The 14,905-nt window shown below is 40.9% G+C and overlaps 1 protein-coding gene across 1 annotated transcript in view; it reads left to right on the top strand.

The window, feature by feature from the left end:
* The first annotated feature begins 532 nt into the window (after window positions 1-532).
* The window catches only part of KLF7 (KLF transcription factor 7), a 91,652-nt gene continuing 77,279 nt past the window's right edge, over window positions 533-14,905 (top strand). The window contains exon 1 of the mRNA XM_063317945.1: window positions 533-1,241. Coding sequence (XP_063174015.1) covers window positions 1,035-1,241 — 207 coding nt within the window. The 5' untranslated portion in view covers window positions 533-1,034. The remainder of the gene's footprint in view (window positions 1,242-14,905) is intronic.

Raw genomic sequence — 14,905 nt, forward strand, 5'->3', positions numbered from 1 at the left:
ACGGATTCAAAGGAGGACACTGCGTTTGGCTCGGAAAAAGCGAGCGACGAGCAGCTTAAGGAAGGCAGGAGCCCCAGATCCTCATCACCCCTGTCCATCACTGAGTCCGCAGCCCTCCTTGCGGGCCAGGTGTCCTGCTTTATCCCCATTCTCCAGCTTGCGGCCGTTTATTCTCCTTGTCATGCAAAAGACTGGCTCGCTGCACCGCAAAGACATCCCCTGGAAATTTGCATGTATCGCAGCTCTGCTACCGCGCCATCTAGCCCTCTCCCAAGCCTCGCCGCGCAGCACCGAGCCCTGCCCGTTTATATAGTTCTCTAAAAATAGCTCCCCTTACACTGCCTTATAAGGCGGCAGTCGGATGAAACGCTCCTCCAATCCCGCCGGCTCTTCCGTGCTATGGCCCGGCCCCTCTTCCTCCATCAAGGCTTCGATTGGGCCTCAGTGACTTCATGAGCGGCCCTTTCTCCCCACCCCCTGTTTACCTTACATGGTCACGCGCTGCCTTAATGGACGGTTTCCTCTGAAGAGCCCACGACTGCGCGGAGAAGGGACGGGGAGGGGGGACAGTGGGAGCGCGCTTGGGGAGCGCGCGCGCGAGCGAGAAAATGCAACCCCCCCAATAAAGAGCAAAGATTGCATTCAGCAGCGAGCAGCAATGCAGAAATAGATGGCAGTCTCGTGTCAGTGAGTTTGCATTCCCCCCCTTCCCTGGTCCAAGCGCTGGAGTCAGCAACAGAGCCCTTGAAAGGCAATTGCTTTTTACTACAAGTGGAGAAGTTCCCCCCTCTTGGTTGCCTGGCTGACGGCTCGTACTGTACATGTTTGGGTGCATTTTTCCTTTCTTACTGGGTTGTTGATGGGGCTCTTTTCCTTTTTTTCCCTTCCTTCCTCCACTCTTGTTCCTGCCTTGATTTTTTTCCCCTATCTCTTTGAAAGTGTGACTACAAATATTCTCTCAAACAAAAGCAAAGCGAGAGAAAAAGGACATCTGGATTGATTACGCCTAAGAGTCTTTTCCCCCCTCCTTTTTAATGAACAGAACTAAAACCCCATCACGAAATTTCAAACACAAATCTAAAAGGAAAAGGTTGTGGTTTGTTTTTTTGCTCAGCAGCAGCAGCAGCAGCAACAACAACATGGATGTGTTGGCTAGTTATAGTATATTCCAGGAACTGCAGCTTGTCCACGACACCGGGTACTTCTCAGCTTTGCCATCCTTGGAGGAGAACTGGCAGCAGGTGAACCATTTACCTTACTCCTGTAAATCTCTTAAATGCTGGCATTGATGAATCAAAGCCTCTCTTTTGCTTTTATTTCTCATTTTCTCTCATCTTGGTTTCCCCCTTCTTTTAAAATAAGCTACACTGTCACAGTGTCATTAACAAAGCAATGTAGTTGAAAGCTGCTTGCATTAAATCCAAGATCAAAAGAATAATAATAAATCAGGGGACATCTGAGGTCTGGAGGAAGTTATTTGGAGGTCTTTTAATATTATGTTTTGAGTACATTTTTAAAAGAACGAAACTATTTCCCTCCCCCCTTTTCCTTTGTGAATATGGAGTGATCACTTTTAACCTGTGTTGACAACTGACAACTGGTAGAAATGGAGTAATGTATTTTCCCTTCTTTTTCAAAGTAATTGATGTATCAGTGCAGGCCAGATTTTACTGAAAGTGACTTGTCTGCAGGAACATGCCGTAATAAAAATAATCTGAGTTTATTCTTGTTAATTTTTATTTGTTTTTAAAAACTTGCATGACCAATATTGATTTAGAACAATGTCACTCAAGCTTATTTCTGCACATCCAACAGAGAGCTTAGACACTAGAGGAGTTAAGAAATATTACCAAAAACGGAAATTGGGTAATGAGGTTAAAACTGCGCTGGTAGACAATGCTGTCAGGAGATATGGGGGTCTGGAGAGAAATCAGAGTTTCGTGAGATCTTTGATTAGCCCAGCTATCAAGATGAGGAGAGGGAATGATTAGCAATCAAAGTATCAGCTGGGAAGATGAAGTGTAGCGGGAGAGGATCAACCCTTCCAAGAGATTCCTTGTTAGGGCAAGATAAGATCTAAGGTGGTAGTGTGAGTTTTATGGCTGGGCTTGATTAACAATTCGTTGGTATTCTGAAAACTCCTGTCTTCAGAGAGGGAGCGAGGGGCAGGTGTAGACCCTGGCCTGTGGAGTTAACAAGACAAGGGGCATATAAAACAGCAGCATGTGGCTGTTCATGTAACTTCCATGCCCATGACTGATATGGGGTGGACAAGATAATGACTTGCTGGATTTTATTCTCTTGTGGTCCAAACTATTGATTAGCTCAGTTCTGGAAGGGGTCTTTGAGGGGTCTTGGATCTTACTGCTTTGAAATGGCTAAACACTCTCCCTAAAATCTAATCTCTAGTATTTAGCCCCAGGTTCCTTTCTGAAAGGGGTTCTTTAGCATGGTGGAAGCACTTCAGGTCCTCTTGGTTGTGAAAGGCAGAAGCCTCTGTTCGGCTTGCTTGTTACACACATCGGTTAATGAGTCACATCTGGTTTTCTTTATGGTTCTCCTTTCAGCAGCTGATCCAGTTGGAGAGGCAAATAATTCTCGCCTTAACAATTCTTCCAGTTGCTTTCCAACAGTGGTCTTGCTGTTGCATCAGTTGCATATTAATAACAGTCTAGACCATTCTAGGCAAGGTAATCTGTTGACACAGCCAGCATGCTTAACGCTGATCTTGCATGCTATATTTTGGGAGCTGGTTTAACTATAGAGAAAGGAAGCTGCCTGTTTATTTCAGTGTAAGAGCATTCTGCTCTGAGTTCAAAGTTGAAAGGATTTTTTTAAAAAAATCAATTTTGCTTTTGAAGGCATGTGAACCTTTTTGTTAAATCTTAGTTGCCATGTGAACATGTCACATTCAGGAAACTTAACGTTTATGTAGTCAGTTGGAGTGTGTAGAGCACTCTGTGTACACTATCTCTATATTTTAACAAATAGTCCCTGTAAGATAGCCAGTTTTACCTTCCTATTGTGTGTCTTGGGGGAGGAGCTGCAAGAATAGGAACATCGTGCCCTTAAAGCTTCCTAGTGAGGTGGCTGAGACTTGAACTGTTTTAATGCATGTTTTTCTTGGATCTTGTAGGCTGCCTTGGGCTGTTCAGGCAGTGGGTGGCTTATAAATCTTAAAAGCCGATGAATAAAAATTATCCCACAGCCCTCCAACCTACCAAATGTATACATGTCTCCTCAGAAGAAATTCCAACTGCATTCCATAGAGCCTGATTCCAAGTATAAGGGTACAAACCTTCAGTCAAACTCTGCTTAAATGGGTCAAGGAAGAGGGTAAATGGAGAGTGTCATGAAACAGTGAGCATGAATTCACTTACACTAAATTAACTTTGTCAAAGGATATATTTTGCTTTCTCACTCTATTCCAGACATTGGAAATACACCTATGATTATAAAGACAACCATGTTTCAAACATTATAATATTTTTGAGAGAACACCATGGAACCAATATCTGCTTCTAAAAATTGGTTTGCTAGCTTTGGGAAGAAGCAAAATAGCCCTAGGAATCTCAGACCCTACTCATTTTTTAAAAAAAAATGTGTTCAGTTTTATCTAGCAAATATTAGCAAAACATCTGGGAGACATTGCAAACTAAAGAAGAGGAAGAAGACTGTACTTACTTTCCCTTCCCCTTTGTTCAGTCACAGCCACATTTGAGAAAGCTGCTCCAGAGGTTGAGTAAGTAACACTGGCAATGGATTCCAGTTACATTTTTAAAAAAACACAATTCTTTCCCATCTCCATCTCCACATCCTCCATCCTGTCTGCTTCTACCATCGAATTCCTAAAGAATGTAAAGATACAGCTCTGTTGAAGAGAGCACTTACACTGATGACTTCAGCAATTTGGAACTTCTTGCTCAAATGAAATCCTGAAGACAGAATAGCATAATATTCTTTACCATAAGAAACCTCTATTTTCACAGATGTTACAGGATTACCAATACTACCGATACTGTATGTTGAGATGCCTTGAGAGTACCAAGGAACAGCAGTGTGTAAGCACTAATGGCATACTTCAACCACATTGAGCATTTTAGTTACGGGATACAGTTAAGTTACTTGCCTAAACTTCTCCCACTGGACGCAGTGGGATTTAACAGTCTTTAACGTTCATTGTTAAAGAATGGAAATAGATCTCATTGTTTTCAATGGAACGCTCTAAGAAGTTAAGGTGGTAGCTTTTTTATGCCCCTGCATGTATTTTGGCCTGAGTGACAGCTGTAGAAAACTGATATAGTAACATGGTGTTGCTTTAGTAGCCTTCCTTCCTTTTTTTTATCTTAGTTCACTGTTTTGTGACTGCTTGGTGAATACAGAACAGGAACATTGTGTGTAGTCTGCAAGTGTCGTAAAGAGAAAGCCTACTGTACTGACTGCAGCAGTAACTCATGCCAGTTGCTAAATAAACACTTGCTGTCATTCATTTTCCTTGTTGTCTGCCCTCTTCCTTCGTGCTGTAGGAAGAGGAAGTTGTTAAGTCCTTGCTCCTAGCATTAGCTGCATGGAAAGTTACAAGGGGAGTTCCTACATAGCTCAGAGTTTTGGGAGAAAAAGAGGTGATGACCATGTGCACGTGATGCTCTTAGGTCAAAGAAATATGGCATGCAACATTGTAGCAGGTTTTCATCTTTTGTTTTCAGTGTTAATAGGCAGATGGTTAGAAGTGCTCTGTGTGGCTCCTTAGGGGGCAAAGCATTCTTAGCATCAAAGTGAGCAAGTCGACTCTTCCGGCATACGTGCCGTTTTAGCTGCTTTGGTGATAGGCAAAGTTCTCCCATACTTGAGAACTCATGTATGTATGTACTCCAGTAGAACAGCATCTAGACTTGGCCTGGCAGATTCAGGTTCAAGTCTTCCTATAGACATAAACAGCCTTGATAGCCCAAGGCAGACAATTCTCTCTCTTCCTTAATATATCGACCCACATATCACCTCTAGCTATCTGGAAAGGAGCTCTTTTCATACAGCTCTTGCCAGTGTTATGTCAGAGCGCTGTGCAGAATTTTAGCGTGCTTTTACAATAGGGACATAAGTGGGGCAGAAGGGGAGGTATGCACTGGCTGGAATATTCAGTCCAGGTGTTACTGTTTCAATGAGAGACTTCTAGGATTTGAAATGAATCTGCATAGAAAAATATTTAACAGACTGGAGGGACTTAAGGGTTTTTGTTTGTTTGTTTTGCACCTGTCTGTTGCATGACTTTAGGCTTACCACACAGCATGGCTGTGTCCTTCATGATTGGAAAAGTCAGGTTTCAGGTTTAGAATATACGTAAGCAAAAGCTGGAAATGGCTGGAAATAATGACTGGAATCTGGAGTTATTGCTTGCAATGGCTTGAGAGGTGGAAGAAATAATTTATATCTTGTCCATTTACATTTCTTTACCATCTGGACTCAGGGCAGACCTTAAGAGCCCCATGAGAAATTAGGCTCAGAGGGCCATTTATTGAACCTATGTATGTTTAGAATTGAGCATATATTAGTTATGCTGTCTGTCTGCTATTGCTGAAATAAACAGCTTCTCTTTGACAAGCATAGCTTTCACATACATTTGTCAGTCGTAATTTTGACCCCTTCTCATGGACGCTGGGCACTGTTCAGACAGAAGTTACTTTCCATCGCATGCTGTGACGTTGCTTACGCTCTGTGTCTGTGGATCTTGGAAAGACTCTTGGAGATGGCTTGGCCACCATGGTGTGCGTTGGTAAAAGTGTACTGAGAGCTGCTAGAAGAAAACTTCACAGGACATCTAGGAATGTAGCCTGTTTCAGTTCAACTTGTTGAGAGGCAAACAGTAATGCAGCACGGATTCAGCCCAGTCGTTCCTGGTAGTGGCAGCTCCTTGCCGCCTCTGATCTTTTTAAACTGGTGTTCCCAAGAATTGGTCCTAATCTGCAGTCCTCTTGCTTGCAAAGCGTGTGTTCTGTTAGCAAACAGCAGCCATAGATGACTTCTCCCTCTCTCCTGGCTGTGTAGAAACAAAATAAATTAAGCAAAACAAGAACATACATTCAGATTTGTTAACAGTACATTTGCTAACTGCACGCGCTTCCTTAATAGTTGCTGAATTCAGCACAGCATTTGGCAACAGGATTTAGGCAACCCTCACATATAATTAAGGGCTTTAAAAAAAGTTGGATACAGTTGTCCTGGGATAGTGAGTCAGAAAGATGCAGCTTTTCATAGTTTGAGATCTCACTGGATGCTCAACACCACTTTAGACATTGTTGACTTGGCAGGTATGTGCCTGTATCCTACAGATGCCTTTAGTATTTCTTGTAGCAGCCTAATTGTTTATGTTGTATATTTTATCAAGTATGCACTGCATGGATATGACAATGAGGATGCAAAGCCAGTTATGGATACCTATAATATGCATACATGGCTAAATCCAGAAAAATTAAATACACTTTCTACTTTATTGGAAGGAGCAGGTATATCTGAAAATTCCTGTTATACGTATCAAAAAGTTGTTAGATTTGGATCTGGCAAAGCATCCAGCACACACTGATTTTTCTTTTGATCTTTAGATTATGGAGAACATGCTGAAATGAAGATTCTGACTAGCACTGAAGTAGAATATAACTACAGTTGCCTTTTTTAAAGAATCAAAGGAGCTCCAGATTTTTGTCATTTCTGGAAAGAAGGTGTTTTCTTTCATATTTAGAACCCTGCCCCCCAATTGGTAGATGTTCTTAGAGCTCCCATTTACTGAAACCATCTTGACAGCAATAATATGTAAATTATACTTCTACTATAATGTCTCTTTCCTCCTGTTTGTCATACATCAGTCTGATTAATCAAGTTTTGTTTCCTCTTATACTTGACCAAGGTAGGGAGAATGGAGTTCTAGCATGGTACTTATCGGACCATGTTGATCATTGTTGTCTTGAAGCCAGAGGATTTTCCAGACTGAACTGGTGAGATTCCCAAATAAAGGGGTAGGGAGACTCTTTCAGCCTGACCAGTATTTGTGAATGAAAGCTGAGTCCAACTGCTAGGCTGTTGTGTTACCTTGAATTGGGGTTGGACTGACTGGCAATGGTGGTGGTGAAAATAAGGCCACATAGGGAGCCTACATATGGAGAAAAGAAGAGAAAGATCTAATCAGTGAAAAGTCCTAGTGCAGAAATGTGTTTCTGTTGGAATGATGATGTAGGGAAAAGAGGGACATCAATTGTCCTGTATACTCCAGTTTATTTATTTTATTTTTATCCTGCCTTTATTATTTTTATAAATAACTCAAGGCAGCGAACATACCTAATACTCCTTCCTCCTCCTGTTTTCCCCTGCAACAAAAATCCTGTGAGTTGAGTTGGGCTGAGAGAGAGGGACTGGCCCAAGGCCACCCAGCCGGCTTTGCCAATCTGTTGTGATCACATTCTTTGTGGTAATTGCACGTATGGAATTGCCCTGTCCGGGCTGGTCCTGAGAAAAGCAGCACCTACTGTAAATACCCTGAACAGTGTTCCCCTCATTTCAGTGATTCTTCTTTGGGAGAAAAACAGCCTGCCCAGTACATCTCAAAACTAAATGTGGTTAACTCAGTTTTCACAAAGTATGGCCTTGTTCACACATGTAGTTTGGTGGGCAGAAGGAGATCTACAAAGAATCTTTGTTCCAGTTGTCTAAAATCTATACTTAGTGAAGTGCAATTGAGTTGTGCCTAATTCCAGCAGGTATATGGAGAAATGCCTGCTATCTAGTGCTGTCACTGGTTATAATTTGCAGCTCTCCCAAGGACCTTCTAGTGAGCTGCTTGATCCTGTTCACCAGCCTTATCCTCTGTCCTCCCCTTCTACTTCTCTCAACTTTCTCTCAGCATAGTAATTACTTCCTAATCAATCCAAAACCTATAGTTTCACAAAACCTTGATCTAATCCTTCGAAACCTATAATCGCAAGCTTCAGACTTGTTCCTGGTCTGTTCTTGAAGGGAACAATCCACTGACTCTGCAGCAATTAGCAGTGAACACTGTGGTATAGACAACATGCATAAACCTTATGCAGTGGATCGAGATGCCCCTCTTCCACTGAACAAAGAAAATGCCCAGACATGTTCAGGCGTACTGGGGTGGTTTTTCTATGACACAGCATGATGCAAAATCTGAATGGTAAGAATAACCTGGACCACCTGATTGGATCATCCAAGATACTGTTTGGTCAGAGTTTCCTTCCCTGGAAGGTACTCCATTCACTTGCTTTCAAGGGGTAGGCGGAGAGTAGAGGCAAGATCTTGTTGTGGAGTCTCAGGGAACTGCCCGGTAAGAATAATCAGAGATTAAGGTTCTGGATAAATCTAGTTGGCCAAGTCTGATGCATTTTCCTTAGTAAAGTCTCTGTTATGTTTTTCTTTAAACTGCAACTGACCCTTCCTTGACTGCTCTTGGCTGGCTTCTTTAATATGTGTTCTGATTAGGTATTGGAATTAATTTAATCTTTTGACCAAGGGTATGAAATGGTCCTTCCCCCTGAGGCAGATTGCTGGCTCTGTGTACTTACCTATTTCTTGAGAAGACAAAATGAAAGCTATGGAAAAAAGGTCTGTCTTCCCCTAGAGGGGCAATTCTTGGGCCTGGATTCCTCTTTATTTAAGCTTGGCTTCTAAATCACACGATTGGTGGCAGTATGCCTAAAGAAGTAACATTTCCTTGAAGTTGAGCTCTGCTGATGACTATTGGACACCAGGTTTTTTATTTTGGAGGAGGGGGGAATTCTCAATCTAGACCAGTGTTTCTCAACCTTGGCAACTTTAAGACGTGGCTGGCTGGGGAATTCTGGGAGTTGAAGTCACACATCTTAAAGTTGCCCAGGTTGAGACACACTGATCTAGACTAAAGCCTTGGGGTTCTCTAGAGGCATCCCATCCAAATAATAACCAAGTCTTCCCCTGCTTAGTTTTTTTCTTTTTTTTTAAGATCAGCCAAAGTTATCTGCTATGACTGCCTTTGAAAAATACAGCAAAGGACTTTGCAGGGTTGGCGATGTACTGTAGATGCCTGCACAGACTGTCAAATTAGGATGAGTTTGTTCTGCTAGGCTTTCTAGTCTGAAGTGTTGACTATAAGCTTTGGGAGGCATTCTTTGCTCCTCAGTGGTGTTACTAAAAGGATGATGGTGCCTATGAAGTATTCTGAAATCTTGGTGCTGCAGGAGTATTACTGTGATACAACTAATCCAGCAGAATGGTGTTAGTCTTTACCTGGACTTACTTTGGCAGATGAGGCTGTTTTGCTGGTCTGTCAAAAATGTTCTGCTGCAACTGGAAAGGAATAAATCACACTGTAGGACATTGCTTTCTCTCTGCAATCTCCCATTGTTCTAGAATAATGGGATACTTGGCTCCTCCATAAATGAAACTCATCCCTTTGAATGTTGCTATTTCATCTTAGTTCCAGTCACAGCAAAACACATTTCTAAGTGCTCATTGTACATCATGCCGTGGTAGGATAGCTTCCAGGAAGAATCCACTTCCAGGAACAGCCATTTGTGTGGTACAGAGTATGGGAAAGAATGGCTGAGGAGGTAAAAGAGCTTCCTGTCACAATAGCACAAATGGTGGTGCAGAGTAGAAGTCCACTGAACCTTTAAATCACAGATACTTTACTGTAGTATTTTTTCTTCTGCATTGCCATGTACAGTACAAGTAGAACTGATTTGCTGGAGATTGGCTAGTGCTGGGAGATCCAGAGGGACATCTCTCCATGCAAGCTTCCTTCGAAGTAGGGAAGGAGGGATCTCCCTGTTTCTGGTCTCTCAGTTTTGTGTGTGTTCAGTCAGAAATATCTTTCATCTGAGTTTTAAATGGTTTGTGCCCTCTCTCTCTCTCTCTCTCTCTTCGTTCTCTCCCTTGTACTTTTTGTGTGCATTTTTGAACCAAAATCTGGAGACCTTTGAAATTTGTGGTAACTGTTCTAATCTGCCTATTACTGCAGAAAGTGAGGGTTTGGTGGGTTCAGTCAAAAATTCTATCCCTGCCTTGCACCATGGGTTCCACCACTTCCCCAAAAGATGGGTGTTGGGTAGAGTTTTCTTTTCCTTGAGAAATTAGATCTGCTGATGCTCAGAGCAGGCCTCTTCAGAAGTGGAGGTTCTCCCAGAATTGTAAACCAGCGATCTGATCTGTGTTTTCTGCAAAATATTTACTATTTCTCAGATACATTCATCTGACAAATGAGTGTGTGTGTATTACTGCTGTATTTCCTTTTTATCTTTGCTGATTTTAAAAAAAGTTTGAAATATTTTATATGTAGCCTATGAAAAATATTCATATCCTATATCATGCATCAGGTTTGTTAGAGCAATGGCTCTGCAAAGCAACATGTAAAAAAGAGCAAAGACAAAATATAAATGTACAATAACCATATTGAGAAATGTATAGACCATCAGTATGTTTCCATCTGCCTGGAAGCATGTAAGCTAGTTATGGTTTTAGTTAGAAAACATTGGAGAGGGAGGTATTTGGAGCTCAGTTGAATGCCTGAATAGAAAGAGGGCAAAGGGCAAATTTAAGAAGAAAGAAGATCCTCTGTTTTGGGGCTGCCATCAGTAAGGCTCTGTCTCGTGTTGGCTTCAGTCTCAATCAGTCTAAGTATCTCAGTGCTTCTGAGGCAGCTCCCAAGTTCTACTGAATTTTAAAAGGAATATTACCCAGGCCTGGAAATACACTGATAGCCAGTGCGATGGATATCTATATGTTTAAAGGACCATTAAGAAAACCAGAAAATAAAAGTAAAAGAAAATAGGGGAGATTTTCAAGCAGGATAAGATAAAAATTGAAGTAACATCAAATTAGTGGTGGAAAATACCCTGTATCAATTTAAACCTTCAGAACATTATTGAAGTCAAGTTGATAGCCAATAATTAACAACAATAGCCGGTACAGTGTAAATCACAAGTTAGAATGAAGGATAAATAAAAAATTCTGTCTATTCAAAGAACTTACCTGATAAATCAACAAAAGCTTAGTTATTGAAGCTCATTAAGAGAAACCCAAGGTTTGGATGTCATACAAGAACACACGTAGAATTATAATCCACACATGGTTTCCAAGTTGAACTAAATTCTTTATCAAACTTGTTTTTCAGACATGAGGATATTTTTTGAGATCGATGCTTACTCCTAAAGCTTAATTTGCCATTCTTCTATAGAAGGAATTATATGTGATTTCCAATTAAAAAACCCAACGAATTTCCCCTAGCATTCAATTCTCAGCATTCTGACATTATGCAAATGTGATTCTTTATCTCAGGCTTCAAAATGACTGTTGAGAATTTGAGAAGTGTAGGGATTACTGCATAGTTGTCACATCTTCTCTTTTGCTCTCCAGGTCATCACTTAAATATAGAACATGTCTATAGTATAACCGTTGTTCCTTTTATTGTAAAGCAAGGTTATATTCTCTTCCAGCCTTTCTCTGCTTACATTCCTGAAATTGTGGGACAGCTCCTGCCCAGCAGTTGTAATCACTGCTAAAAGCTTTTACCTGAAGCAGGAGGGAATTTCAGATATAGGACATGCAATCTTCCTGACTCACTCCCTTTGTGCCTCACTCACGCTACACGAGTGCTTGGTTAATAACAACTTCATTATGATTTAAGACCAAATAACAATGAAATTACATATTCCAAGGGAAAAAAAATCCATTCAGAAAAGTTAAAATAACAGGTAAAATGAAATCAGATAAAAAACAAAAAGGAAAAGGAAAGGAAAAATAGATAAACTAGAAAGTAGCTATTGATTGATGTTATCCATGGCATGGGGAAAATAAGCATTTCAGATATTTGCTATATAATAGCTGAAAAGTCTAAACTGTTAGCCTCCTAACGGCAATAGCACTTGGCTACCTTGGATAGTTGGATGTTTCAGAAAACACATCAGCCAGAAGTGAGTTTTCTTCTCATCAAACCAGCCAGAACAATTTGACAATGGGGTGCTATTAAGTCTTGTGCCAAGCTGTATAAAAAGGGCGGTGCAATAAAATATGGGCAACAGACTCCCTATTCCTGAGTTGGCAACAACATAGCCAAACTTGGATTGAAGCTTCTATCTCCCCTCTGATAGTACGAGAGTCAGGGAGTTAAATTTTGCCAAAGCTCTTTGGTGTGACACACTCAGAATGTGTGTTAGGTAATTCGTTGGAATAAAAGGCTTCTACCCAGGCCATTTCTGTAACAGAGGGAGATAGTAGTACCCTGGTCACTATGAAGATGGATCGAAAACATGATGTTTCATTTCCTGATGGGCTCCCTCAGGCTCTAGTGAAATCAGGGATTGAAGTGAGAGGCCATGTTGTCTTATGTTCCAACGCCTTTTTTCCAAGCTGCATAAAAACCATTCGGGAGATTTAGAGCAGCCAAAGATTCCTCTGTGAAAATCAGTTTAGTGTAGACTTTAGGATGGCCAAACTCTCATAAAAGCCCTATAGAAGCTAGGCCTGATTCCAAATGTAACAAAGAGTTGGGTGCATTCTGGGGCACAAAGAGAGACCTCTTAATGTTTTTGATTAAACTGCTTCAGTGAGTGGGATCTTTATAGAGGTGCATCTAGGAGCAATGTGGCAGAAAGCTAATGACTGCCTGAAAAATGCAGGATTGCATTAGCAGCCCTGTGGTGGTGGTTAGTGACCACTTTGTTCTCTCCGTACCATGGAGGATTAAAAAGAAATTCTTAGATACAGGATCTTGGTTTGTTCAGTGCTGGTGTTCGTTTTCCAACCGTGAATCCAGCTGGCAAGTCTTTTAGTGAAGACCACTGATGCTGAGTGCAACTATGTACAGAAAATAATCCAACTCAGAAGCCAAATGTAGCATAAAGGGGAGGCTATAAAGTTGTTAATGCCACTTGGCCAGCAATAAAGTGTAAGATGAACTGTGATGCCATACACAGGCAGCTCTGGTCAAACAAGCTGCTAGAGCAGATGATGTTGGACAGGAGCAGTTGTGCCACAGTGGTGAGAGACCTTGTGCCTAATCCCTTATCTTCTTCAACACTGATTGCAGTGCAGGCTGTTGTGACAGGCCTGTGTTATAGTAACAACCCCTTTCCTGAGCATGCTTCCTTTGTGTTTATGCTGTTGGAAATCATTCTGAGAGACAAAATTTCCTGCTTTCTTGTCTCCTCTTTATTATCAAGTAAAGGAAGTCCTGCAGCTGTGATTTTTTTGTTTTTGAACTGCCTGTCAAATCCCAATAGAATATTCTATGACTGTATGGGGCTACAGTACCTGTTATCCCACTGAGCATGGACAATAGCTGCATTGACTGGAGATGGTAGCTGTGGTCTTACACATCTGGAGGGCTGATCTTGATCCATTGAGAGTTGCCCCATATTACTAAATGAAGATTTGTGTTAAAAATACATTACTTCTAAAATGAGCAGACTGAGATACCTTGCTTTCTTAGAAGTGTTTCCACTCTTCATTCCAGAACCATGGTTATGAAGTAAGCTTTTATGAACAGCTGGAGAAAAGTACTCTCATCCTAGGACTGCTTGTCTGTGTTTAAAACTGTGGTCGAGGTTGAACCCTTGCTTGGATGAAACTCCATGAAATCTTTAAGAACTGAGTTCAGCCATAAAATAGGTAATGCCTTATGCTGAGACTGTGCTAGAAATGATAATAGAAGACTTCAGATGCTAGAAAATGAGAACACTGCATTCTGATATCTACCCTTCTGGTGTTCAAGTGCATAAGGAGTTATCTCTTAGATTGTTATTCATAGGTTTGTGAGAAGATGCTAGTTGGAACTGTTGAATCATGTGTGATACAGAGAAAGTGGTATCACACCTCTTCTTCATAAGCTTGAAGAATCAGGAGAATGGCTGATCTAGTCTGGTGATTAACACAACTGAGCTGGGTATGTTTTTTGTGGATATGCTCTGGGGAAGGAAGCCTCCCCAGCACAACCTTCTGACACAATTTAGTACTTGTGTTCCCCCTCCCCCAGGTTGCATTACTTCTTGATGTTGCTATATTTCTACTGATATGTATTAAAGATGTTTAATATGATTTTTGAATTAAAATGTCTTATTTAAACAGCCACTTTATTTGGAGGAAAAGAAGCTGGAACACATGAGACTCTTGTAAGATTCTCCAGTTATTCTGAAAATATATTCAGCTCAGGGTCAGTCTTAATTATCAGATAGGAATAGAAACAAAAGCTTTGCAAAGTAGGAATATTTTTTAAAAGCAATCAGGTGTTGCCATCTTCCTGATATATTTAGCAGTTTGCTTTGTTTTATATAAATATATTTTAAGTGGATTCTTTTTTAGAAAAAAAAAAGTACAGAACAATGACCTAATTGCTGCTCTAATATGGGTGGATGTGTGCATGTGTACACACAGGACCACGTTGGCCATGGTATTATAGTCTTGTAATGATATGAAGTTTAATGTCAAATGCCTTTTTAAAAGGTTTTATATATTTTTACAAAAAGGACTTGCAAGGCCTGAAAGATTGGGTTGCATGCATCAGTCATCCTCAGTTGACTAGCTGTTCTAATACACATACTTTATGAGCTTTAAGTATGGTTTTGTTTATGATTCTGAATCTCACTCACGTAATTGTCAAGAAAGATTTAGTGTTCAGTACAGTGAATACAGTGGTAAATATAGTTGTGTAGGTCCACTTTATTGTAATAGTTGTCTCAGTAGGGTTTCCCTGGCTTTATAATCACAATAAAAGTATGATGCTTGCTATGCAGCAGCACAGAATCTGCAGTTAGGGACAATCCTACATATATGAGATGCAATCCATAAGCATTAGAATCAATGGCAGCTTAGTCACCAATTTCAGTAATAAGGAAATTGGACCCCTGGAACATCTGGCAGCCCTAACAAG

The sequence above is a fragment of the Candoia aspera genome, chromosome 1, assembly GCF_035149785.1.
Source record: "Candoia aspera isolate rCanAsp1 chromosome 1, rCanAsp1.hap2, whole genome shotgun sequence".
In the NCBI taxonomy this organism is placed as follows: domain Eukaryota; kingdom Metazoa; phylum Chordata; class Lepidosauria; order Squamata; family Boidae; genus Candoia; species Candoia aspera.